Source organism: Myxine glutinosa, chromosome 7 (genome assembly GCF_964187855.1).
Source record: "Myxine glutinosa chromosome 7, kmMyxGlut1.1, whole genome shotgun sequence".
NCBI lineage: Eukaryota > Metazoa > Chordata > Myxini > Myxiniformes > Myxinidae > Myxine > Myxine glutinosa.
In genome coordinates, this window is record NC_136267.1 from 100,583,181 (window position 1) to 100,609,825 (window position 26,645).

Consider the following 26,645-nt stretch of genomic DNA (forward strand, 5'->3'; position numbering starts at 1 on the left):
GCTACATTTCTAAAATCCTCAATTTTCATCCGATTGACTTGAAATTTGAAGACCACTTGCATATCTGGTCATTGAATTCAACCACCAAGAATTTTTGAAGTCAACATAGGCCAAATGGTCAACATAGGCCAAATTTCTAAAATCCTCAATTTTCATCCAATTGACTTGAAATTTGAAGAGGACTTGCATATCTGGTCACTGAATTCAACCACAAACTATATTTGATGTCAACATAGGCCAAAAGGTCAACATAGGCCAAATGGTCAACATAGGCCAAATTTCTAAAATTCTCAATTTTCATCCGATTGACTTGAAATTTGAAGAGGACTTGCATATCTCGTCACTGAATTCAACCACCTAGTATATTTGAGGTCAACATCGGAAGGTCAACATAGGCCACATTTCTAAAATCCTAAATTTTCATCTAATTGATGTGAAATTTGAAGAGGACTTGCATATCTGGTTACTGAATTCAACCACCAAGTATTTTTGAGGTCACCATAGGCCAAAAGGTCAACATAGGCCATCATGTATCATTGGAAAACTTTTGGGGGAGGGTGGATTTTGCAAGTATCGTGCTATGCATGACGTTTTCTTGTTGTTCTGTCTGTTTGTCTGTTTGTCTGTTTGTTTGTCTGTCTGTTTGTCACCGGCCTACAGGTCACAATTCTAAACTGATCGTCACAAAATTTTACCAAGTTGTATAGGTCGTCCCAATTGAGAAGCCTATTGATTTGGGGGTCAAAGGTCATCTGGAGGTCACATTTCTAAAATCGCCATTTTAAATCCGATTGACTTCAAAATTGAATAGCATTTGTATATTGAGTCACTAAATTGGGAAACATACTATTTTTGAGGTCAAAAGGTCAAAGGTCAACTCAAGGTCAATTTTTTTAAATCATCAATTTTCATCAAAAAAGCCGTCAATTCTCAACCGATTGAGTTGAAAATTGAACGGCATTTGCATATCGAGTCATTAAATTGGGAAACATACTATTTTTGAGGTCAAAGGTCAACTCAAGGTCAAACTTCCAAAATCATCACTTTTCATCTGAAAAACCGTCAATTTTCATCCGATTGATTTGGAAATTGAACAGCATTTGCACATTGAGTCACTAAATAGGGAAACCAACTATTTTTGAGGTCAAAAGGTCAAAGGTCAAGTCAAGGTGAACCTTCCAAAATCATCATTTTTCATCTGAAAAATCGTCACTTTTCTTCCTATTGACCCGAGCTTTGATCAAGATTGTCAATTTTAATCTTGATGAAATGGACGATTTGCTGTATCAATGGAAAAAAAAATTCTTGGGGAGGGGGTAGGCGGATTTTGCAAGTATCGTGCTCTGCATGACGTCTTCTTGTTTGTTTGTTTGTTTGGCCGGGCGATATCTCAGCCATCCTTTGAGCTAGGAAGCTGAAATTTCGGCACAATAGTGAGCAAGTCCTTTGTGAAAAACAATTTTTTTGTTTTTTTATTAATCAATTAATTGAGGAGTTATTTAATTATTAGCAATTAATTAAGTACTTATTTAATTAATTAAATTTCCTTTCTCTTCTGACCATTAACTCAGGCACCTTTTGAGTTAGGAAGCTGATATTTGGACATGCCAATGACCAGGTGATTTGGCTGCAAAGGCTATTTTTGATTTATTAATTAATCAATTAATCAATTAATCGATTAATTATTTAATTATTCAATTGATGACTAAAATTTTTTTTTTTAAGTTACAGATTCTGATGAAATGGTGGTGGTTTATGTGTTCTCTGACCGAATTGATTAAGAATTTAATTTTTTAATGATTATTATTTATTTATTTTCATTATTCATCATTTACTTATTTTCTTTCTCATTTGGCCAATATCTCAGGCACCTTTTGAGCTAGGAAGCTAATATTTGGGCATGACAGTGACCAAGTGATGTGGCTATCAAGGATATTTTTGATTTATTGATTAATCATTTAATCGATTAATTATTTATTGATTAATGAATTAATTATTTAATTTTTTATTAATTTTTTATTAAATTAAATTTCTAAAAGACACATCTTCGGATGAAGCACTAGTGGTTTAGTTATGCTATTAGCGAATTGATTATGAAAATATTTTGTGATAATCTTTTATTGATTTTAATTATACAATTAATCAATCAATTAGTGTACACCTCTCCCTCCCAATGCAGTCTCTGAGCTGCACTGCGGTATTGCCGGGCGCCTGAGGCGCCCCGGCAATGCCGCGCTGTAGGATATTTAATTATTTGGCATGGGGGCGGTGTACTTTGAATGTATCTGTACTTGTTGAAGTTCATCATTTGTTGAAACCACTTAACTTTCAACGTTTTGCACCACAGGAGTGTCTGCCAAGTTTATGGTGATTACGTTTGAGTGTAGATCATGGTAGAACTTGATGATCTAATTCACACAGTTTGAGCCGGTTAGTTTGACCTACCTTCTTCCTGAAGACAAAGTAGTATCTAGTACCAATTGCACGGCAAGTCAAAGAGCAAGCTCTGTGGCCTGGAAGTGGTTCCTGTGGTATCCAACGGACGTCTGAGGGTATCCGCGTCTCGCCTCTTGGTGTTTGTCCATTGAACATAGCACATTGTTCCTCCCGGAAGGTCATCCCTGCAGAGAGTAATCAATAAGCATTTGGTTTAACAGCGAGGCTGTGCTTGAAGGCAGAAGCTAAAACCATACAAACTGACCACAGTTTACCGTTTGTGTTATTGCAAGGAGAAAGTTTGCAGGAGCGATAATGGGTGTGGATTCCGAGACAGTACGATCCTCCATGTTGAGGATATGGAGAGTCACAGGTTCTTTCCGAAAACTGAACGCCGCCACCACAACTGCGAGAGCAGGCCCCAAACGTGCTCCATGACCCCCAATTGCCATCCACTGGAAGCTGAAGGTAACATCAGCAGAGACAAATTGTGATTGATCACCTCAGAAATCTTAAAATGCCTTTATGCAAGTTTTGATGAGAAACCTAGTTGGCAAGTCTCTCTCTATAACGAAACACATTTTGTGGAATAGGAATCGATACACTGTGACCAATTTGAACACATGCATGCACATTGGAACCACGACAAAAATGCATAATCATACAAAAAAGCATGCATCTGGTTCTAATGCAAATTGACACGATAAACAGTAAACACGTGATGTCTCTGTTTAAAAAATGCCATTTCATCAACAACATAATTGAAAAATAACGCATTTTGGCAAGGCTAAGTACATGCATTTTAGCCTGATGACCAAGGTACATTTTAAAGCTTGTCCAACCAGTACACATCCACGTTGATCCTAAAGTCAAAACATATGGCCATATAAAAGATGTACATCATGGCCTGAAAGCAAAAATGCCTCGTCTTATAAAGCACACTCGCTGTTTCTGCTGTCAGGCATCTTCAATATGACAAAACCAGGCCTTGAAATGCAAGGTTTGGGCTATCCCTGAAGACTGTTTGACCCTACCATGAGGGATACCTTGAGCAAATGCTCCATTCGGAAAGAAAGGGGAAAAGGAAGAGGGAGATGGAGATATATGTGAAAAATTCAACTTAATGACTGCTTGATTCAATCGCCATCTGGATCATCAGCAAGGAACTGTCCTCACCTAGGTTTTGACACTTCAATTCCAGAACCTCTCCAAACAACGGGTCCACAACATTAGTCGTGTTTAAAGGTCATACAATCGGAGAGAAAGAGAGAGAGAGAGAGATTTACCAGGGCACGTGACCCAACGTGTCGCAAACACACTCCCTCAAGACACCTGTGTGCAGTACCACAATGAGTCCCCTCTGCCCACGAAGCATGGCGTGTTCGGCACACGGAGACCCAATTGGAATCGGAATGATTTCCCGCAGGTATTCCAAAGCACCAGAGCTTACGGCATGGAGGTGTGTGTGGACAAACCCTCCATGCAGGACCGAATGACAGCTGGCATTGTCGTCTGGCATTGTAAGTCCAGCCAGCGGGTCGAAGTGGTAGAGGTAGTGGTGGATTCCTTTGTGAACTGAGCAGGCATGAATCTGGAAAAGGTCACAAAGCACCCTGAAATCAGTCCGGAGTTCAAATGCCTATTTTTATTCCTGTCTGTTCGCCTCACGACGTACTTTCCCCTTACCCCGCCCTGCGAGAAATGTGTCTTTAAGAAGACTGGAGCTGCAAGGAGACCAAGGTGGTCCACGGGCAGCACGCAAGAGAGTGGCTGCCATCACATGACCACGCCAGGCATCACTTCCTCCTGAAGCGCTCGTGCAATGTGCAGCCCCATCATGGGGCAGGCCCAGAACATGGCCTGCACAATAAAACAGTCAGTCTATGGTCAAAAGTTTCCACTTCCTCTGCACTCAAATCGCCTTGTTTGCACTTCCAAAAACCCTGCAGTTTAGTAGTACTTGAGCAAAACTTTACGCCGTGTCAACCAATCAAATTTGCTGCTCACTCAGAGTGGAGAAACAGCGAGATGCAGACAAAAATGGTGACGCTTAGTGATGCAACAACAGAGCTAACTTCGTCCAAAAGATCCGTTTGTTTTGGCCATGTTTTCCTCAAAGATCGTTCCAAAATCGTCAGTTTCTCCGAGAAGAGTTGACAGCAGGATCAGCTCTGGACTGCTCTGGTTGACCCATTGGCTTTGTATGGTTGCCATCGCACCTGCTATTCAAAATTCACGAACAAAGCTAATATAGATTGTGCTCGGAAACACAAAGCAAGAGTTGAAAAGACTGTGCGGGGTAATGTGCTCTATGAACGCTGGTGCTTTGCAGCTTCTTCTTCTTCCTTTATATGCAACACAAGGCTGCTCAATTGGCTGAGGGAATTGATGTGCCACTGATGCAGTGCCCTCTGTAGGTTAGGGCAGGAATTTGGTCGTGATGTCGGCGATAGCTTGCCTACTCTTCGTGAAGGACACCTTGGGATATTTAACACCCATCGACTACTGCCGGCTGATGGGACGCCTAGTTTACCATCCATCTGAGGGATGGCACACACATTATTGAATCACAATGCCTGTGAAACACCGGGATGGCAGTTTATAGTTGGGACGGGATTCAAACCCAGGCTAGACAGCTTAGAGGCTCTGCCATCTTTGGATGAAACGAAGCGAAAGCGAGGTCGGTTTAAATTGACACGTCCTGTCATTGTGAAGGGAAATCCAAGATGACTGAGCCTGTGAAAATGAAGATGGCATCTGTCACGCAAGTGTTGCCTCTGACACCCTCCTGCCCCACTGCAATGCTCTGGGAAACGTCTCCCACTATCCCTTAAAGCATCACATATTTTGTGTATGGCCCACCAGGCCCAAAATCCTATGTCTATGAGCAATTTAGCACCTTGCATGTGTATTATCGCCTGGTGATAAGTTGACATATTGTGTTCTTAATCCTTTGCGACTTATCTCTTCTCCGATGCCAACTCAGTGCCTTTGAAATGTGCCAATAATAATTTGGATTATAGTAGGCCAAACAATAACGTGTTTCCTTTCAGTTTGACTCAAAATGCAAATGCCCACCTGTTACCTGATTGGCTGGCCCTCATCTCATTTTGCATCTGTTCACTTTCTCAAAGTGTCAGGATAAAATGCGAGCTTTCACAGTCCAAACTAAAATGGCTAAACTCCATGGCAATGTACTATCAGTGGCAGCATGGTTTTCAAATCAGATTGAGTGGTGCAAGGAAACGAGGTGAAAGCAAGGATGTTCTTTTTATATTTTGACCTTTTGCTAAAATGAGTTTGTGGCATCTCAGATTTTTACCACCTCTCCTCCAGTTCTGCCTCCCCCCCCCCACCCCCCCTCCTCTCTCAGCCATTTGATCCTTCTCAATAACTCCAGGTTGCGTGCATTCTTCCAGTAACCTCCCTTCATTAAACTTCCAAATTCCGGGATGACTGTGCACCTCAAAACTTTTGTTCCTCAGTTCTGCCATATGTGGGACAGCCTTCCACAGGCTTTGCTATTCCACTCCTCGACCCCTCCTCAAGGATTTCAAAGCATCCCCCATCCTTACCCCCAACCTTTAATACCCACATTAACCCTTACTAACCCTCCCTCTTAATTGTAGATTGCAGTGTTTCCTCCCCTCCCACGTCTGCTCTTTTCCTGTTTATTCATTCCCTTGCTTATTGTGTCAAAGAGTTGCCCCATCGCCTCACTGTCAGTTCATAGTGTCTGTTACCTTCCATGAGCCCCAATCTTGGGGAAAGAAAATAAAGTTTACAAAACCAATCCTCAGATCTTGAGTGAAGGGAGGAAAATTAATCTCTGCAGTCCTTACCTCATGCAAGCAACTGGCAGGTATTCTAATGTTAACGGGACAACCATGATGATGATATAGTGAGATTAGTCAGTGGAAGCACTAACACATCATCATACAAGGCAGATAATCTTAGAAAAATGGCAAAAAAGAAGACATGGTGGATAATAATTAAATAAGTGATGTTATGACAAATTCAAAATAAATAAATAAATAAATAAATATGTCGCGCATTGCACGATATTTGCGAAATCCCTAAAATAAGTTGTTGGCCAGCCAATCCGTTTTTGATGACCTCAAAAATACTTGGTGGTTGAATTCAGTGATGAGATATGCAAATCCTCTTAAAATTTCAAGTCAATCGGATGAAAATTGAGGATTTTAGAAATATAACAAATTTGGTGACCTTTGGCGTATGTTGACCTATTGGCCTTTGACCCCCAAAAAATATGATTCTTGCTGATGATCAACTCTACCATTTGGTGAAGTTTTGTGCGGATCGTTTGAAAATTGGTGACCTGTAGGCGACTGACATACAGACAGACAGACAGACAAACAGACAGAATAACGCACAAGACCAACCAAAAAAACTTGGAAAATCTTCGATTTTGGAAAGTAATAAATACAAATAAATAAATATGCTGTGTATTAAGAGAGACTTTGTACCAATCTCATGGGCAACAGTGTGGGCAGTGGAAAGTCCATCATCTTCGATGACAGCACAGCTCCGCTGGGGATTGCAGACTGTGCCGATATCAGCGATACCGACGGTGTTACATGTTGATGCTCCACAAAGGTCCTGTGATGACAAAGTTTGAATAAGAATATTATTTACTTTCAACGACTCCTGATGTTTTGAGATAAAACCAGAACATTGAAGAGAGAGGAGTCATGAGCTTGTTCATGAGGTTTGTTTTGCTGATTGGCAGTGGAATTTGGTGTAATATTATATTGGGTGTTTTATTTGAGATTTTTAGGGAGGGAGCAGAATTTGCGGTTTGGCTAGTGGGTGTGGGTGCATCCCTAACCCTCCTTCCAACCCGAACCGTTGTGAAGTACAATATGTATAGGAAGATAGTCTCAATGTAATTCAACACCACAATGACAGAGCATCCTGGGCAATTGTTATTATGAAAGGTGAGGCCAAACATAAAATGTTGTTTTGAATAATAGAGCAAGAAATAAGGTAAGCACTTCAGGAATTTTGGTGTTTCAAAGCCACTTAATTAAGTAAATTAGAAGGGCACTTGGTAGAGTGCATACATCTGCCAGTCTGAACAGTTTACATTTTGTATCCATCCCACTGATGGGACGCCTAGTTTAATTGTATCCCACTGATGGAAGAAATCTAATTTGCCACTGATTGATGATCTTTTCGCCACCTGGATCTGCATCTGGACCTTTTGAATTGTTCTTGTCACCTACCCAAATCATCCACCATGTTTTGTCGTAACGTCATTACGTCACTGCAATTATAATATAAGTTGTTCCCACAGTAGTTTATTTCACGAGGGAGGGTGTTTACTGCCCATGGCAATAGTATGTCAGGGAATCGCCCTGAGTGACTTGGAGGGAGACACAAAAGAAAGCTGTACACGGTGTTTCATCGTCACAAACAATCATAATTATATGAAACAGAAAAAATTGAAGGAATAATTACCGGCTCATATTAGGTCAGGGCCCCGGGTGGTCACCTCTTACCCCTCGGCGGCCCTGGTCCTATCTCTCAAAGATGAAGAAATACTGAAGAAATTCCAGTATCCAAATAATAATCACTTAAAAATTGGAGTATCCGCATCAATGGATCTTCACAAAAGTCGAATCAGTTTTTCCTTGTCACACACCCGAACTGTCCATGTTTCATCCGTTCTGCCCATATCCTTCCAAATCCGTCACCTTCACTCATTTTGTCCTCCTTTTTCCCGCCTGTGGAACCAACTTCCACATTCTCTTCAATCTCATTCTTTCCTCCAGGTCATTAAGCCAACTCACCCCAATCACAGATCATCCCCAATCCAAACCATGATCTTTTCTAACCTCGCTAACTTCCAACCCACCAAACTCCAATCCATCCTCCTTCCAAATTTCCAGTTTTCCCACCTGAGTATTTCCTTCTATATCCATCTTGTCCGCCCGATGCATCCTCTTCTGCCTCCTATTGTTCCCCACACGCATTGTTTGTCCACCTCCCCCTCTCTTGGCCTTCGGCACTGCTGTTGATGTTTCCTCGCTCTCTGCTGTTCCTTTAGTTCTGTTGCATTCTGATCTGTTCAGTGTACTAATACTAGCTCCTCCACGAGCCTTGACTATGTATACAAAAAAAACTCGATGAGTTATACTGCTCACAGACAGACAAACAAAACAACCAAACAGACAGACAAGCAGAGGCGAAAACAACCTGTGTCAACCATAGATGGTGGAGGTAAAAATGTGGACAATGCACATCCAGCCAAAAAAGTAATTAAATCTACTCTGGTTATCTAGTAATAAACTAAAATGGCACTTGGTAGAGCACACACCTCTGCCAGGCTGAACAGTTTACATTTTGGAGCCCAATGATAGGCCGGATATGCATCCGAACCTGAACGAAAATCTAATTGGCCTGTTCTTGTCACCTACCCAACTCATCCACCAAGTTTTGTCATAATCTATGAACAACTTTTTGAGATATTGTGATATATATATATATATATATATATATATATATATATATATATATATATATATATATATATATATATATATATATATATATAGTTTTTGGCCCCATCTATCAATGGTGAAGAATCACTTAAAAAACTAACGGATGTGGATCTTCACCAAAATCTAATCAATTCGTCCTTGTAACAGTGTAACACACCCAACATGTCCACCAAGTTTTGTCCAAAACCATCTGTAACCTTTTGAGATATCCTGCTCACAGGCAAACAGACAAGGGTGAAAACTTAAAGTATATAACCTCCATCCATCTTCGGTAACAGAGGTAGCAAACAAGAGCAGATCCATTCTCAGGCGACATTTCAACTGCTTCCAAGCTGGCCTCCTCAGGCCAATATACCCCAAGCCTCCGTATGTGTCCGCTTTTATTCTCGAGGCGACAATTTGTTTCTGGTCATGTGCCGGTGCGAGAGGCAAATGAGGAGTGTTTTTGTTGTGCTGATCTCATGCAAAAAAACACCAAGTGCATCATCGTGGTCTGGTCTGCTCTTTTTCTTCACTCGTGATCTGGTATTGGATGTGTGGGGGTGAGTAAATGTGTGTTTGTTACCCTCGCCAGAAGAGAGGGTATTGCATCTGGGCTCGTTTGTTTGTCTGCACAAAACATGAGTATGTGTATTAATTGAATCAGACCTTTTAAACCCTTTAGAATCCCAAGATCATTTAAGACCCTTGAGACCCTGAAGACTCTTAAAGTCCTTTAAGTCCCCTAAAAGACTTAAGACCCATAAAATCCCTTTATATCCTTTAAAACCCTATGACCCTTCAAGACACCAAAGACCCTTTATAACCTGAAGACGCTCTAAGACCCCTAAGACCTTTAAGACCCCTAAGATTCTCTAAAACCCTAAGACCCCAAATAGTTTTTTTCTGTAAGGCTCACTTGACTGCACCTGGATGGGTTTGAGGGTAGAGGAGTAGCAGCTGCAACCCAAATCCTATCCAGGTTCCTCCTGATGACTCCATCTTTGCTCTTTACTTATTTGGGTTCCTTCTGATGACTCCAATGCAATATTTGGTCTTCTGTTTTATTAGACCCTTTATAACCTATAAGACCCTTTGACTCCTTTCTACACTTTAAACATTCACACTTTTCAGACCTTTTAATACCCTTCAGACCCTTTTTAGACGTTTTAATAACTTTTAGACCCCTTCAGACAATCCCGACACTTTAGTCCTTAAATTACATCCTTTATGCCCCTTCGACCTTTTAACACCCTTTTAAGACCGCCACCTCTTTCGGCCTTGATTGAGGCAAATTGTGTTTTGTAGAGGGAAAAACAAGAATTAGCAACCTGAGAATTGTTCAGAAAGTATTGTCAAAATATTTATTACAGATGGTACAGTATGCCTGCAGTGAACTAGAGAGGTTCCAGGGAACCTGAACTCAACTGGTCTATATCAATATGGTTAGAATATGCATAATACAACCACAAACTATATAGTTTATAAATGCTAAAAATATATGACAAAAATTGATTTTTCAATATGGCCGCCCTGCCGCGCCCATTTTTGGGCGTGCAACGCTAAAATGCAATCCCAAACTACAGACTTGGCATTTAATATGGAATAATTTTTTTTTCTTGACTTGGGTTTACTTTCTTAACTCAGTATATCAATCTGGTGAGTTTCTTTTACACTTTGGTGATTTATTTGTTAAAAGAACCATGTCACTGATTGTCTGTCGCAGCAAGAAGTCAACAACAGGATTATATCACAGGTGGCGTGGCAAAATGTACGACATGTGCATTTGATGATTGGCTTCACAGTCAGGTATACAAGGGTTGTTGCGTTCTGTATTAGTGGAAAACAACTGCTGCACATCTCCAAAAGTTATTGCCGCTTCCTCTGGAGATGGTCCGTCAACTCGACAATGCTGTTTGTCATGGAGTGGTGGCTTTATGAAGTTATGGCATGAAACAGCGTGCTATTGCTCGGCAGTATGGCATCACTCAAGGTCAGGTGTCAAAGATCCTGAAACGAAATGCTCAGAGGGGTGTCCCTACTCCAATACCGAGGCCAGGACGTCCCCGCAGAACCACAAGGAGGGATGATCGCCAGCTGCACCGGTTAGTTCACAATGGCCGTACCAAGTCAGCTAATCGGCCTCGGGCTGAGTGGCAGCAACTGACAATTGTGCCTGTATCCAGAAGGCTAGTCAACCAACGACTGGTTCAAGCAGGCTATCGTGCCAGGCGTCCCCTGAGAAAGCCATGCCTGACCAGACAACACCACCAGCGCCGATTGCAGTGGGCCAGAGAGCACCGCCAAGGGCAGCCAGGACACTGGAATCACGTGATCTTCAGTGACGAGTCTAGATTTCTGGTCTATCGTCAAGATGGCCACATCCGAGTGCGCAGACAAGTGCATGAAGCCTACAACAAAGATTGTATAGTGCCAAGAGTCCTAGCTGGAGGTGGTGGGGTGACCGTTTGGGCTGCTTTTCATGCAGGGGGCAAAACTGACCTGGTTGTTCTGAATGGAAACCTGAACCAGTTCAGGTACAGGGCCATTCTGGAAGAAACATTGCTTCCATTTGCTCGTGCAGCCTTTCGAGGAAACTTTGTCTTCCAAGATGACAATGCACGGTCTCATTGTGCTCGCATGATCCAACACTTTCTTGCTGACCGTGGTGTAGAGCATATGGAGTGGCCTGCCATGTCCACGGATATGAATCCGAGAGAGAACTTGTGGGCAGAATTAACGCGTCAAATCGACCACTTGGACCAGCAGCCGACCTCTGTGCGTGAATTGCAGCAGACTATTGTCCCTGCATGGCAAGCGATTCCTGTCCAAACCTTGGCAAATCTCGTGAACAGCATGCCTCAACGTGGACGTGCTCTCCTGAATGCTCGCGGGGGTTACACAAAGTACTGAACTGTAATTTTACTATCCGTAATCCCAGTGGTAATTTAACTTTTGTTTTTGTTAAAAAAAAATTTGGCTAATGTGCAAAATAAAAAGATACTTCTGGAAAACGTACAGAAGTTTAACACAGCACTGTCCATGAATTGAGTTCGATATCAGTTTACATCACATTCAAGGATCAATTTATTTGTTTCGAAATGTCAAATGTGGTTTTTGTTTCTTTTAAAGGTCACATTAACAAAATCTAGAATAATTTCAACATAATTCCAATGAACTTTTGGTTCTAAGACATCTTGAAAAGTAAGTTCACCCCCACAAAAAAAATATTCCATATTAAATGCCAAGTCTGTAGTTTATGTCTTAAAGATGCTGCATAACAAGTTTCTTCAAATTTAATCAATATTTGTGACTTTTAGAGCGTAGACGTTGAATTGTTTACAGACGACAGACAGACGACAGATGACAGACGGACGACAGACACGGGGTGTCGACAAAAACTCAGCTTGACATAGTCCAGTTGAGATAACAATTAAGAATGGCACATAAAACAATGTGTATCCAGATGTTCTTCCAACCTGGAGGACCTTATACTATTAGTTGGCATTGTTAATTGTTCATTGTAGCTCCTGTAAAGCATGTTTAAGTAAAGATTTGTTCTTGCTTTCTGAACGTATATATATGACAGTAGTATGGCCATGTTGTTTCTATCTATGTCGAAGTATCGCGTCGCTGTCGGTCATGGTCATGGTCCAACATCATGGTTTGTTTTCATGCCCGTTGAACCCCTTGAACGTGGAATTGTGCAATGAACGGATGTATTATGCGAATCAACCTCAGAGGATTTCGGAAGTTTGTGTGTGCGTGTGTTATTCATAAAGTCAGATATTACTTAATCTTTCGTGAAGACACTAACAAAATGCATATCAAACAACAACAACATGCATTTAAGGCCATTTCCCCTGCTAGAGCGGGGGTTAGCCTTGCGGTCCCCATGACAATCTTCTCCATTTTGCCCTATTTTCTGCATCTCTCCTTGTTAACCCCCTTGCCCGCATTTCTTCTTCCACCATCTTTAGCCAAGTCTTTCTCGGTCTTCCCCGTCCTCTACTTCCTTCTACATTCATTTCCATCACTCTTCGCAACCAGTCAATTTCATCTTTCCTCAACACATGACCAAACCATCTCAACCTGTTCCTCTTCACAGCATCAATCACAGGCTCTATTCCCATCATCTTTCGCAATTCATCATTTGTCTTCCTCTCTCTCAACGATACTCCGCACATCCACCGAACCATTCGCATTTCCATCCTTTCCAGGCTTCGTTGCTGCTCTACGTTCATTACCCATGTCTCGCTCCCATAAATCATAACACTTCTCACATATGCAGCATACACCTTTCCCTTCAGCTTCAATGACACTCCCCTCATCAGCACACCACTCAGTTCCCCAAACTTCTTCCATGCAGATCTCACTCTAGCAACCGTTGCCGAGTCTGATACACCTTCTCCATTCAGCATGTGTCCGATGTAGCAAAATGTTTTCACACCTTCCGGCTTCACGCCGTCTCCAAGATCCAACTCAACATTTCCTCCATCTGCAGCTCCCTCTGTGCACACCTTACATTTGAATGTAGCTGCCACACTGGTTAATGACCCTCTCAGACCACTGCATTTTTGATGAACCCACTCAGAATCGTACAACATAATGCATATCGTACAACATAAAGTCATGATGGTGGTGGTTCGTATCCAGTCTGTGGCTGCTTGGCTGTATCATTTTCTATGGGTGCGGCTGTGCCGCTGATGCAATGCCCCCTATTACCAGTCAGCTGGTACTTATTTTGCCAACTTCAGAAGGATGACGGACTGGGTCAATCCACCTGATGTTATTTCAACGACAGGTGCTTAAACTCAGGACCCTAAGATCTCCAGCCAGCCAACTTAACCGTTAAGCCAACACCAGGCTTACGGAGTAAAGAAAATTATTACTTGTAAAGATTACTTGTAAACTATTACTAGTAAAATTATTAATTAAACTTATTTACTCGTAAATGATTAATAAAATTATTTTTTTTAAATCATAAAATAAAATAAAATTCTTTAAAAAAAAAAAAATAAATAAAATAAAATTCTTTATTTAAAAAAAAAAAAAAAAAAAAAAAAAAAAAAATATATATATATATATATATAGATACGTATATAATAAATAAATAAAAAAATTTAAAATAAATAAAAGAAAATAAAATTATTTAAAAATATATTAGTAGTAAATTATTAATTAAATTTTTACTCGTAATAAAATTAACTACAGTATTACCTACAAGGACTATTAAAACAACAGAAACTCGATTTACCTGCTCCTGCGTGTGAATGAAGCTGTTATGATAACATTTGAGTGATTCATCCCTTTTGTGTTCTACAGAAATGCAATTTAAAGTCATAATTTTTGAACAGCACTAACACACTCACTCACCTGGTGTGTGATAAGAAGTGCGATGTCAAACTGCAAGTGGCGATTTCCTGGCCTTTGCTCTTTGTACTGCCAGGAACAGAACCGACGGAGGGCAGACGTTGCATCAGGAGTCACATTCAAGAACACATCTTCTGCAGGTGTCAGCACCACCAGCTGCAGAGATGGCACCATATGGGAGACACAAAAGTGAAATGGAGAAGTTGAGCAGGTTGCGAATAAGGACGAGCAGGTGGAGATACTAATTAGGTTTATTTAGGTTTTTCTGAAGTATTCGTAACAAAGATAAAACATGCACGAGTTCAGCCTACACTGCACCTTTACGAGTGAGAGGCGAAGACTGGTGCCGAGGCTCGGGTGTTGGTACACCCTGGAAGTTTCTCCTAGGAGGGAGAGCAGATACTTGCGCAATTCACCACCATGCCGACGAGCCATGCTTCCATCCGCCACTGCCAGAATTTCCAGCACCCGAGCCCGTGATGCGAACCGCCGTGACCTACCGAGGGACTTAACTGCAACCATTCTGTCTAAAGCACCTGCAGGTGAGGACTGAAATAATAATGGGTACTGCATACGTTCAGATGGAGGCTGTGCCACCGTAGCTCGAGATGTTACATGGGGTCTCATGGTGAAGATAGCCAGTAAAATGAAGAATGGGACAACTGGGAACATGCTTGCCTTTCAATCACTGTAAAAAGGAGAGGGAGGATGAGGGTGGGGGGGGGGGGGGGGGTGGGGGGGGGGAGAGGGAGAGAGACGGAGAGAAAAGGTAAATAAGACAAAACGAGAGAACAATTGCTGGGTCGGGTTGACTTGCAGTTACTATGAACCTGTCGCATGCCGTAGTGATACCATGACACCTGGGATACATTCTATTCAGCAATTTCATAAGAGATAACTAAGCCTGGTGTTGGCTTAACGGTTAAGGTTAAGGTTAAGGAACAAAAAAAAAAAACAAAGGTGGCTAGCTTAAGATCTCAGGGTCTTGAGTTCGAACCCCAGGCGGGGTCGACTCAGCCTGTCATCCTTCCGAGGTCGGCAAAATGAGCTAAGGGGGCATTGCATCAGCGACACAGATACGCCCACATAAAATGATGCAACCAAGCAGCCACAGACTGCATACAAATAAATAAAACGAACTCTAGTTAACTGGAAATTAATTGCTCTGACCTGGTGAATTATAAACAGTAAACGCCACTAACACAAATTATGACTTGCACATCTCTAAGCCAACATCTGGTAGGTAACCTGCTAACTCACCGATCGCTAACCACCTGTTCAAGCAGCCAGGGATGGCAGAGGGACAACATTACATTTCGGAGCTATAAGCAAACTGCGCCCATATTGACAGCAAACGGCGCAAGGCAGGTAAAAACATCCCACCTTTCCATACTTCGATGACGTGACGTTCTTGGAGATGTGGCACGCTACCTCGCACCGTCCGGGCACGTTGTTTTCCCACGCTCTGCGAGGCACGTGCTCTTGAAAGGAGCCACACGAGGCACTGGAAACAGACCGAAAAGGGTAAACATGCACAGATTATCCTGCCCGTAAGTCAAAGCAACATTTATAAGTGGACAAAAGAAATATTATATTGCGATTTGGGAACTAGCAGAATGACTGATTGCAAGTTCATTAATAAATACTAATGATGAAGCTGGCTGTCCCTACATACGAGTTGATGCAGAATGACTGGTTGTCGGTTCATTGATAAATATGAGGGAAAGGGAGGGAAGGGCCGCATGATATTGGTTGGCAGAAAGATATGTATTAAATATAAATTATTCTGTTTGGGGGAAGGAATGAAGGCGGGAAACAAAATAGAAAAGAAGATCGATATATATTTATGTAAAAGCGAGGAATGATGCATAAACATGATAATGTTGTACAATGTATGAAATGAAGGACATTTGCGAAGTGGATTGAAGAGGGAACTCAAAAGGTGAAGTGTACAAATGGGAATGGAGATGAGGGAATACGAGTACGTGGGCCAGGCACAGGGAGGGCTTGTTTTGATAGCAGGATTGGAAGGAGGAGTGGTTGGGAAGATTTTGGGGATATGGTTGCTGGGATGGAAAAGGGGTGTGGTAATCAGATGATGGGCAATTTAACCCTAATACAGTATGCCCAGTATCATGTAAAATGAATCTTTGGTTAAACCGCACAATTATAAACAATAGACTGGATAATGCAGATGTGAATGGTTGCCTCGTGGATTTTATGGTCTATTATACGATTGTGGTGTTTGGACTAACAGGAAAGCCATTAGATGCGCACACTAATCTCCGAGCTGTCTAGCCTGGGCTAAAAACCCGACTCGGCTATAAACTCTCACCCTGGTGTTTTGCAGGCATGGCAAGACATCAATGTGTGTGCCAATGGACTTTAAACTGGTCGTTCCGTCTGTTAGCATTAGTTGGTGGACGTTAAACATCCCACGGTGTCAAAGTCGGGAAGAGCAGGCGAGTTATCGCCAGTACCGATTTTTTTTTTTACAAATTCCTGCTTTAACCTCCAGGAGACGATGCGAGTCCAGGACGCCCTGCAATGATGCAGATGCAACCCCGTAATCACATGCTCCACACCAAATAATAATATAATGCAATTTTTGCGAGTGTAATATATATATACACAGCAAATATATTATATATATATATATATATATATATATATATATATAATCGGGAGATTAAATCAGACGTGGACGTAGCTTCAGGATGGGTGATCTTTAATTCTCGACAAGCTTTCGACCAACAAAGGTCTTCTTCTTCGTCGTCCCCAAGTTCAGCGGAAGTGTGAACTGAACTGAACTTCCGCTGAACTTGGGGACGACTAAGAAGAAGACCTTTGTTGGTCGAAAGCTTGTCGAGAATTAAAGATCGACCATCCTGAAGCTACGTCTGCGTCTGATTTAATCTCCCGATTATTTATTTAATGCAAATGAGACGCCCTGCTCGTACTGTGGAGTTTCTACTATTTCTCACAGTTAGTTATATATATATATATATATATATATATATATATATATATATATATATATATATCTATATATATATATATATATATATATATATATACAGTCACGTGAAAAAGTAAGTACACCCCATGTAAAGTTTTAACTTTTTCAACATATTTCAACATACGGCTATTTGATCTTCATTTCAACAATATTGATAGATAAAGGTGATATAATATAACAAATATCATGAAACATTTACATTTTGTAGTCCTTCCAAACTTGGCGTCAGGAAGGGCATCCGGCCATAAAAAAAACATTGCCTCAAACAGGGAACCATGATTGTCATGGGGCCCGCAAGGCTAACCCCCGCTCTAGCGGGGAAAAATGGCCTTAAAACGATCATTCATTCATTCATTCATATTCATTCATTCATTCATTCATTCAGTCCATTGTATAATTTAAATAAACATAAATGCAAATTTTGCATGTAGAAAAAGTAAGTACACCCTTGGCTCTAATAGGTGGTATTGCCCCTTTTGGCAGAAACAACCTCAAGTAGGCATTTCTTATAACTGTCTACCAGTCTCTGACATCGACTGGGAGAATTTTTTTGCCCACTCCTCCATGCACAATTCTTTCAGCTGTGCGATGTTTGAGGGGTTTCTTGCATGCACAGCTCCTTTCAAATCCCCCCACATCTCGATGCGATTTAGCTCCTGGCTTTGACTTGGCCATTCCAGAACCCTACATTTCTTTCTTTTCAGCCATTCCTTGGTGGATTTACTGGTATGTTTAGGGGCATTGTCATGTTGCAAGGTCCACCTTCGGTTGAGCTTCAACTTTCCGACAGATGGCCTCACATTATCCTCAAGCACCCTCTGGTACATTGAAGAATTCATAGTGGATTCTATGATGGTGAGCTGCCCAGGCCCTGATGCAGCAAAGCTGCCCCAAACCATAATATTTCCACCACCATGCTTTACAGTTGGTATCAGGTTCTTGTGGTCAAATGCTGTCTTTGGTTTTCGCCAAACATGTCTTCTGGTACTGTGGCGAAATAGCTCTACCTTTGACTCATCTGTCCAGAGCACATTGTTCCAGAAGTGCTGGTCTTTGCCTAGGTGTTCATTGGCAAATTTTAGTCTTACCCTGATGTTCTTTCTGGACAGCAAAGGTTTTCTCCTGGCACACCTCCCATGTAGATCAAATTTGTGCAGCCTCTTTCTAATGGTAGACTCGTGCACTTTGACATCAACAGTGGCAAGAGCTACCTGTAGGTCCTGTGATGATATTCTGGGGTTCTTAGAGACTTCTTTCAGCATCTTGCGGTCTGTTCTCGGGCTGAGCTTGCTGGGGTGGCCTGGCCTGAACAAGTTGCCAGTTGTTTGGAATCTTCTCCACTTGTAGATGATCTTCCGGACAGTCGAATGATTGATTTCAAATTGTTTGGAGAGCTTTTTAAATCCCTTCCCAGACTCGTAGGCATCTATAACCTGATTTCTGAAGGCCTCAGAGACCTCTTTTAATCTAGGCATGGTGATGCCGCACACTTCAACAACAAAGAGCAAACCAAACTAAATGTCTGAGGTTTAAATAAGACAGGTTCCTCCAAGATCCTCTCTAACGATGTTCTAATCATTTGCACCTGAGCTGGTGCACCTGATTGTAATTTTAGGTATTTGAAGTAGTGATAAATGTAGGGGTGTACTATAAATGGAGGACCGAGTGTTAGTGTTGCTTCCTGTTCCAGGTCAGCCATTACAGGCTAGATATTTTGGTCCCTATGTAATTGAAAGGAGGGTTAATGAAACAGATTACGTGGTGACAACTCCCGACCGACGGAAAAAGCGGCAACTGTGTCATGTCAACCGACTGAAGAAATATTACGAGAGGAAGCCTGTGGAAGAAATGGTTCCTGTCTCACCTGTCGTGCCTGTAGTCGGGGTGCAAGAGAATCCAGAGGTTGACGCCGGTGTAAAGTTTGATAACTTTGATGACCAGGCTTGTCCCAGATTGATGAACACAGAAGTGTTGAGTCATTTCGATGAAAAATTAGGTCATTTGACGAGGGAACAACAAGGACAACTATCCAGCCTAATTTTTGAGTTTGCACATTTGTTCACAGATGTACCTGGTCGTACTGACTTGGTATATCATGATATTGAGGTGGGGGAAGCCACTCCTGTGAAACAACACCCCTACCGGATGAACCCTGTGAAGATAGAGTATCTTCGGAAGGAAGTTCAGTATATGTTGGAGAATGACATCATCGAACCAAGCAGCAGTGAATGGAGCTCACCATGTGTGTTGGTTCCAAAACCCGATGGCAGTTTTCGCTGTTGTATGGATTTAAAACGGGTTAATGCAGTGACCAAGACCGACTCATATCCCATCCCGAGGATTGATGACTGTATTGATAGAATAGGCCCAGCTAAATTTGTAACTAAGTTTGACTTGCTGAAAGGGTATTGGCAGATTCCTCTTACTGATAGAGCCAAGGAAATCTCGGCTTTAGTCACACCAAATGGGTTGTATCAGTACAAGGTTCTTCCCTTTGGATTGAAAAACGGGCCTGCTACATTTCAACGGCTGATTAATAAGCTTATTGCAGACCTTGAGGGGGTGGAGGCTTATCTGGATGATGTCATCATCCACACCATGACCATGGAAGATCATATTAAACAAATCCATGCACTTTTCAAGAAACTGACCGAGACAGGGTTGACCATCAACTTATCTAAGAGTGAGTTTGTAAAGGCACAGGTGGTGTTCCTAGGCCATGTAGTAGGTCAGGGTCAGGTGCAACCGGTGACAGCCAAGATAGAAGCCATTGATCGCTTCCAAGTTCCAAAAGGGAAGAAGTGAAGGAGCTGTGCTCCCACGTAATCGGAAGAATGGACGCGACAAAAAGCTGGAATTCGTCCGAGTTTCTTTATTGTCACAAAACAACTCGGGTACTCTGAAAAGCCCGTTTATCGGGCAGCAATATATATACACACATTATCCCGGAGCGTTTGCCCGGGAAAGGCGAGAGGGGGCGTGGCCGGGCGTTTATCGCGCAAGGTTTTTTTTCGCTTCGCTTCAACAATTTTCATCGCATCCAGACGTTTATCTGGTGTGTGTGTGTGTAACGTGGATTTTGAAGGTAAATCTGCGGTTCGCCGGTTTGGGGGCGTGAAACATCCATACCCGAGGGTGGGATTTCTCAGTCGCCTGGAGGGCACCTTTGGATTTCCCCGTCGCCTTGAGGGCACCTTTGCGCAGCTTTGGCCGCGTGACTGTGACTGTCATCCGAACGGGATTGTGGTCTCCATTGGACATCGTTCTGACGATCGCTGGAGCGGATCGACTTGGGCTTGATGCCGGCATAGAGACATTGGGGAATGTTCTTCTTTTCGCTCACTTGGAGCACAGTGAGTTATATTGTACGAACCTGATGGTACCATCATAGGAAATATATATTGGTTGTACAATTGATTACTATTGTTGTTGTACTGTTATTCTTGTGTGATCTTAATACAATATTTGTTTGTTGGTAACAATTGGTGTGGCTTCACCATTGATCTTTGACATACAGAATAACACATTTTTCTGCCGTGACTCCTCTCGGGGCTCGGAGGTACACCGTGACCGGGGTTTGGGGAGGAGCACGTAACAACGCCACTGGCAATCAAGTGCTCTCGGTGGACGAGAAACATGGAGAGCGCTCCAGGGAGACAAGTGCTCTCGGTGGACGAGAAAATTGGACAGTGCTCCTGGCAGACAAGTGTGCTTGGTGGACGAGAAAAGTGGAGAGCGCTCCTGGCAAACAAGTGCTCTCGGTGGACGAGAAAAGTGGACAGTGCTCCTGGCAGACAAGTGTGCTCGGTGGGCAAGGCGAGTGGAGAGCACTCCAGGCAGACAAGATGAGTGTAGGACGCTACTGGCAGACAAGTGTGTTCGGTAGGCGAGAAAAGTGGAGAGCACTCCTGGCAGACAAGTGTGCTCGGTGGACGAGAAAAGTGGAGAGCGCTCCTGGCAGACAAGTGCTCTCGGTGGATGAGAAAAGTGGGCAGTGCTCCTGGCAGACAAGTATGCTCGGTGGACGAGAAAAGTGGAGAGCGCTCCTGGCAGACAAGTGCTCTCGGTGGACGAGAAAAGTGGACAGTGCTCCTGGCAGACAAGTGTGCTCGGTGGGCAAGACGAGTGGAGAGCACTCCAGGCAGACAAGATGAGTGTCGGACGCTACTGGCAGACAAGTGTGTTCGGTAGGCGAGAAAAGTGGAGAGCGCTCCAGGCAGAAAAGTGGAGAGCGCTTGTGAAAGGTCCGAGAGCAGTTTGTGGACGAGAATGTTTGGTGCACGAGAGGCATCTACAGGCCCAGCAACCCCCTCCTAGTGAAACTACATAAATCCAGAACCACTGCTCACCTCCACTCAATTATTCCTCTTTTTCCCACCTGTGGAACCACCTTCCACCCTCTGAAATGTCATTCTTCCCTCCAGGTCATTAAGACACGCTGTTCACCACCATCTCAGGTCATCCCCCACCCACAATCATGATCTTTTCTGAACCATTAAACCACCCCCACCCCTCCCAAAATGTTTGCTTATATATCCAATCTTGTCCACCCCATGCATTCACTCCTATGACCCTCACCGTTACCTGCATCCCTTGTTTGTCTATCTCTGTCGACCTTCTTTCTCCCTCTGTCATGTTATTGGCGTTTCCCCTTTTTCCTGCTGTTCCCTTTCTTATGTTGTGTTTTGATCTGTTCCGTGTCCTTGCTCTTCCACGAGCCTCGACTATATAGTATGTATAAAAAATACAGACAGACATCCCTCTTATAGTATAGATAGACTATAGATAGTAGGATCATAGGATGTGAAGTGAAGCAAAAGAAACATTGAACACACGACGGACGAACAGCACAATCCAAGCAAACACAGTACATTACTTCGTTGGTATGCAGACCAAGGCTGCGGGGTAGCACCATTGGCTGTGCCGCTGATGCAGTGCCCTCTGCTGGTTAAGGCAGGAACTTGTAGGCTTGCCATGGTGCTGGCAGCTCGCCAATTTCTCACGCAGGACACCGTGGGATGTCCACCAACGAATGCTGGCATCCGGGACGTCCGTTTAGCGTCCGTCCGAGGGACAGCACGGCAAATGGGGGTCAAGTCTGGGATCTAGGGGTAAATCAGCCCGGTCTTTACACGTAGAATCGAAACAAGCGGACATTCGTCATCCATTTACGACAATTTCCTTATAATGTTTGACAATAATGCATTGTTTCTACTTGGTTTATGAATCATTTCAAAGTGGTGATAAGCAATTTATTTTTTAACTATTTTCAGAACGTGTTTTATTGAACAGCTAACGGATAACTTGTCGTTCACCTTGTCACAAAACCTTTTAGATTTGTTCCTTATTTTATTATCTTTATAATTTTAATATTTCTTTTTGGACGCTGTTGACAGCTTATACAGCCAAAATAATGTTTGAGGTGTATCGCTATTCATTATTAGCTTGTGTGGCTGCACCGTGTATATATTATTTGAATGATTTTTGAAGTTCATAAAAAATCTGCTATGGAGTATAACATTTGCCCTGAATTATCACGTCAAACTCAAAAAAAAATCCATATTTATTAAAAATAAACAAGAAAATAATACGCATCAATCTAACATTATCAGCCAATAAGGTTCAGGCGTCAGCTTCCCTGAGTTTCCATCATGGCGGCCTCCATGGAAACAGCACGTTGTCCTCGGTTAAAGCGAAAGCGGCGTCCGAGAAAGAGCGTCGATTTGTCTGGACCCGTTCAGCGACTCAGCCCCGCCGCTGATGAAGTCACTAGTCCTGTGGTGGACGATGTTTCTCGGGGGTTCGTTCAGCGACTGGCGGCGAACGAGCCGCGTACGAGGCGACGAGCGCTTGTTTCTCTTCGGAGATTTTTGAGGGTCAAGTCTGCAGCTGAAGGTAGCGTTCCTTTATTCGGTTTTTACTTGGTAACTTGTATAAAAAGAGCTAAAGCCTCTGGCGAAGGTTAAATAAATATTTATACAAGTACAGATACATTCAAAGTACACCGCCCCCATGCCAAATAATTAAATATCCTACAGCGCGGCATTGCCGGGGCACCTCTAGTCTATTTGCAGCCTCTATCATTTCTATTGTGAACCTAGAAATGTTTTATAGTATAAGGTTTTTTGATGGATTTGTCATCCCATGGGGTTAATAAAGTATTTCAGCTTGGTTGTCCTCAGGACAACCTCGGGGAATTTTTTTAATATGCAAATTAAGGCGGCCATCACTGGAAATGATACTTTCTTCAATATCTCCAAAACTATTCATGATAATTTCATGAAAATGATGTCTAGACCTATGTTTTCAGGGTCAAGGATTAAGGTAAACATGTGAAATAGTGTGTATTTACATGTATTGTTATGATACCTACACAAGATACATTGATCATGTAAATATCCATATGATTACGTGCTAACAATGCAAATTCCATTTGATTTTCTTAGTCAGATTTAAAGGAAAAGGTACACCAGGTCCCTGGCTTCAAAAACATTTATCAAAAGGTAAACATGCTTGTATTATGTATTCCATTTGATACTTATTTTGTTACCAAACAAAACTTGACATGTATTTCTCAATATCAAGGTTTCTTAACGAATCAAATCGACTGATTCTCAGTATATCCACACTTATTAACCTCATGCAGAGAACATTTGCATTGATTTATAGTAGATTAAACATAATGAATTATTAAACTTGAGGTTTTGAAAGGCCAAGATATTCAATCTTCATCCACTTCTTGCTCCTCACTGTCCTCATCATTGCGATGATCAGGATCATTTGCTTGGGAATAAGGGTTCAAACACCCCTCACCACCCCCACATTTGCAGTAAATGGTGCAAGATAGTTGATTTTCGCAGCAGCTACAAGTTGCAGAGCTACAGAATTTGCCTTCTATCTTGCACCCACAGCTAAGGACATCAATTAGTCCTGGTGGAGCTGGAGGACCAATGTTATAGCTGGGAGATGGAATGCCATCCTTCACAGTCCATCCAAACTCACTAATATCTACCGTTGGTGGACATTGTTGGTCAGCTGCCTTCCACAAGATCATCTGAAGATGTGCCCGCAGCACATGATGTAGAAGATTGGCATCTGTGGGTGGTAATGCCATGATACGAGCTGGTTTACCTTTCCTTCTTGCATAGATCCTGTAACGGGCAATATTCATGGAGGTGCCAGGAGGTTGGGCATAGATTGCAGCAAAGAAATGTTGCCCTGTTTCCATTAAGTCATCATGTGTGGCATCTTTTTCACCAAGTACATCGGACAGCCCAGGAAAGTCCTGTGCCTGTAATGTCTTGAGAGCACCAAGTTTCCCTTTGTTAAAAGGATAAGATACAGTGTCACAGCCACTTAGAGCATGCATTCCTAACAACTGCATGCATTTAGTGCCCAGCTGCATACAACTTTCATTGATGTTCACAATGTTCCCATCCCAACGCTCCATTTGGACATGACATGAGGAAATCAGCTGTGCTTTCCAGGCCCAGTAAACCAACAACACAAACACATCAGTGTCATCACTGAGGATTCGTACCACATGATCACACTCTGCTACTTGCAGCAGATATGCAATCATAGTCACATCAGCTTCATCGTGTGAAAAGCCACCATCATCTCGACACTCCACCGTTATATTTTCTCCCATGTCAAACGAGGATATTAATCGAGACAGCTGGCATTTGTTGTGTTTGTTTTTCACTAGGACGTGCCCGTACGTGGGTGCCCGTTCCTTGCCAAAAAAAAAAAAAAAAATGTCTTCGCCCATGCATGCATGGGCGTGCCCATGGGCCCATGGGCGTGCCCGTAAGTGCGTGATGTGACCGTACAATGAATGTATCGTCCCGACGCCGCAGCTCGGATGGCGCTGCAGTTAATCGGGCCTGTATCGGCAGAGTTATTATAAACGTGTACTACAATCGATCGTACCTTACAGCGTCTGCTCGCCACGTTCAGCATCAGTACGTCGTCACTATGACTATCCGTAAGTCCGGAAGTGACGTCCTCATTTGACTGTCCGGAAGGTCGCATATCGCAGTTACGATGAATCGCAAATTAGTTTTAATTAGTTTTAAAACATAGTTTAACGCCAACATAGCGCCAACATAGTTTGCCAACGTGAAATAAATGAATACGCTCTCAAATGTGCCGTCCGAGGCAGAGTCTGTTCGCCACGTTCGGCACACGTGATAGCTCGCTGCTCTCTGATTGGTTGAATCGTTTTTTGGACATAGCTCGGTAACTACTTGTCCGATTAATATGAAACCTTGAAAAGGCACATCCTCAGGTCCCCAGCAATATACCTGGCAAGTTTCAAGTATATCGGACCCGTGGTTGTCGAGAAACAGCGGTCACAGACACACAGACACACACACATACACACACACATACACACACACATACACACACACATACACACAGAGATTACTGGAATTATAGATAGATGATAACAGCCCGGTTTGGGAGTGGACTATTGATGGTGAGGTTGTAATTCAAGGAACCTTCACCACCACGCCTCATTCTTTCATGGTCTTTTGCTGAAAGATCATCATACTTGTCAAATACCAAAATTTTCTCGGCATCTGGAGGATAACATCTGGAGATGCACCCCTGCATCTGGAGTCATGCAGGAGTTTAATCAACTCAGAACTGCCATATCTATGGTGCAGTTTTGCTGCAAGCCCAAGTGTAGTCTGATTTCTAGTACCTGTGATGTGGCTCTGTATAGCTTGAGCTAAACTGAGCGACTTCTGTGTTATCTTGCCATTTGAGACCAGTTCTGAAATCATATTTAGCAATGTTGCACTAGTTTGTTTCAGTGTATTGTTGTATGTAAAGTCTCCAAGATCAAAGACAGCATTGTTATACTCTACTGATTCTGCTTCACATCTGACCTGTCTTACCACAGCATCTACACGTTCTTCATTAACTGAATCTACCTTTACCAATTTCAAAGACTTGCCAACTAAATCTCTGAATCCTACAACAGATGCACACCCCTCCAAATGCACCACAACAATATCATCCCCTAAAGTGGTCACTAATTTTGAGAACATTTGTTTACAAGATAATTCACCACCAAAACTGCAGTACATATCATACAGTTCAATGGATGTCCATGTACACAACTTTTGATTGTCATATAAGTGATTAATTACCATCTCCAGGGCATCATCATCATTTACTCTACACTGGCGTAGCAAGTTAGTGTGTTTGGGCATTATCATGAACAAATCATAGCATTTCTTGTGGTATTGTGCATCTGCAGCTGGCAAATCTGTAAGGGCACCCTTGATGCGGATTTCAACCTG

At 42.5% G+C, this 26,645-nt stretch overlaps 2 protein-coding genes across 4 annotated transcripts in view; one reads left to right on the plus strand and one right to left on the minus strand.

The window, feature by feature from the left end:
• LOC137430839 (A disintegrin and metalloproteinase with thrombospondin motifs 4-like) overlaps positions 1 to 15,995 on the minus strand; it is a 36,304-nt gene extending 20,309 nt beyond the window's left edge. The window contains exons 1-7 of the mRNA XM_078782053.1: positions 15,696 to 15,995; positions 14,888 to 15,000; positions 14,631 to 14,808; positions 14,316 to 14,468; positions 6,924 to 7,056; positions 2,712 to 2,898; positions 2,446 to 2,621 (exon numbers count right to left, since the gene is read on the minus strand). Coding sequence (XP_078638179.1) covers positions 2,446 to 2,621; positions 2,712 to 2,898; positions 6,924 to 7,056; positions 14,316 to 14,419 — 600 coding nt within the window. The 5' untranslated portion in view covers positions 14,420 to 14,468; positions 14,631 to 14,808; positions 14,888 to 15,000; positions 15,696 to 15,995. The remainder of the gene's footprint in view (positions 1 to 2,445; positions 2,622 to 2,711; positions 2,899 to 6,923; positions 7,057 to 14,315; positions 14,469 to 14,630; positions 14,809 to 14,887; positions 15,001 to 15,695) is intronic.
• Positions 15,996 to 22,920: 6,925 nt separating this feature from the next.
• Positions 22,921 to 26,645, plus strand: part of LOC137431626 (uncharacterized) — an 86,473-nt gene continuing 82,748 nt past the window's right edge. For 2 of the 3 annotated variants that reach the window (XR_013624123.1, XM_078782068.1), the window contains exon 1: positions 22,942 to 23,226. Coding sequence is in view for 2 of the 3 variants with exons in the window: in XM_078782068.1 (XP_078638194.1) it covers positions 22,983 to 23,226 (244 nt within the window). In the remaining variant the exon portion in view is untranslated. Of the gene's footprint in view, positions 23,227 to 26,645 lie in introns of all 3 variants that reach the window. The other variant, XM_068123154.2, reaches the window with a different exon arrangement.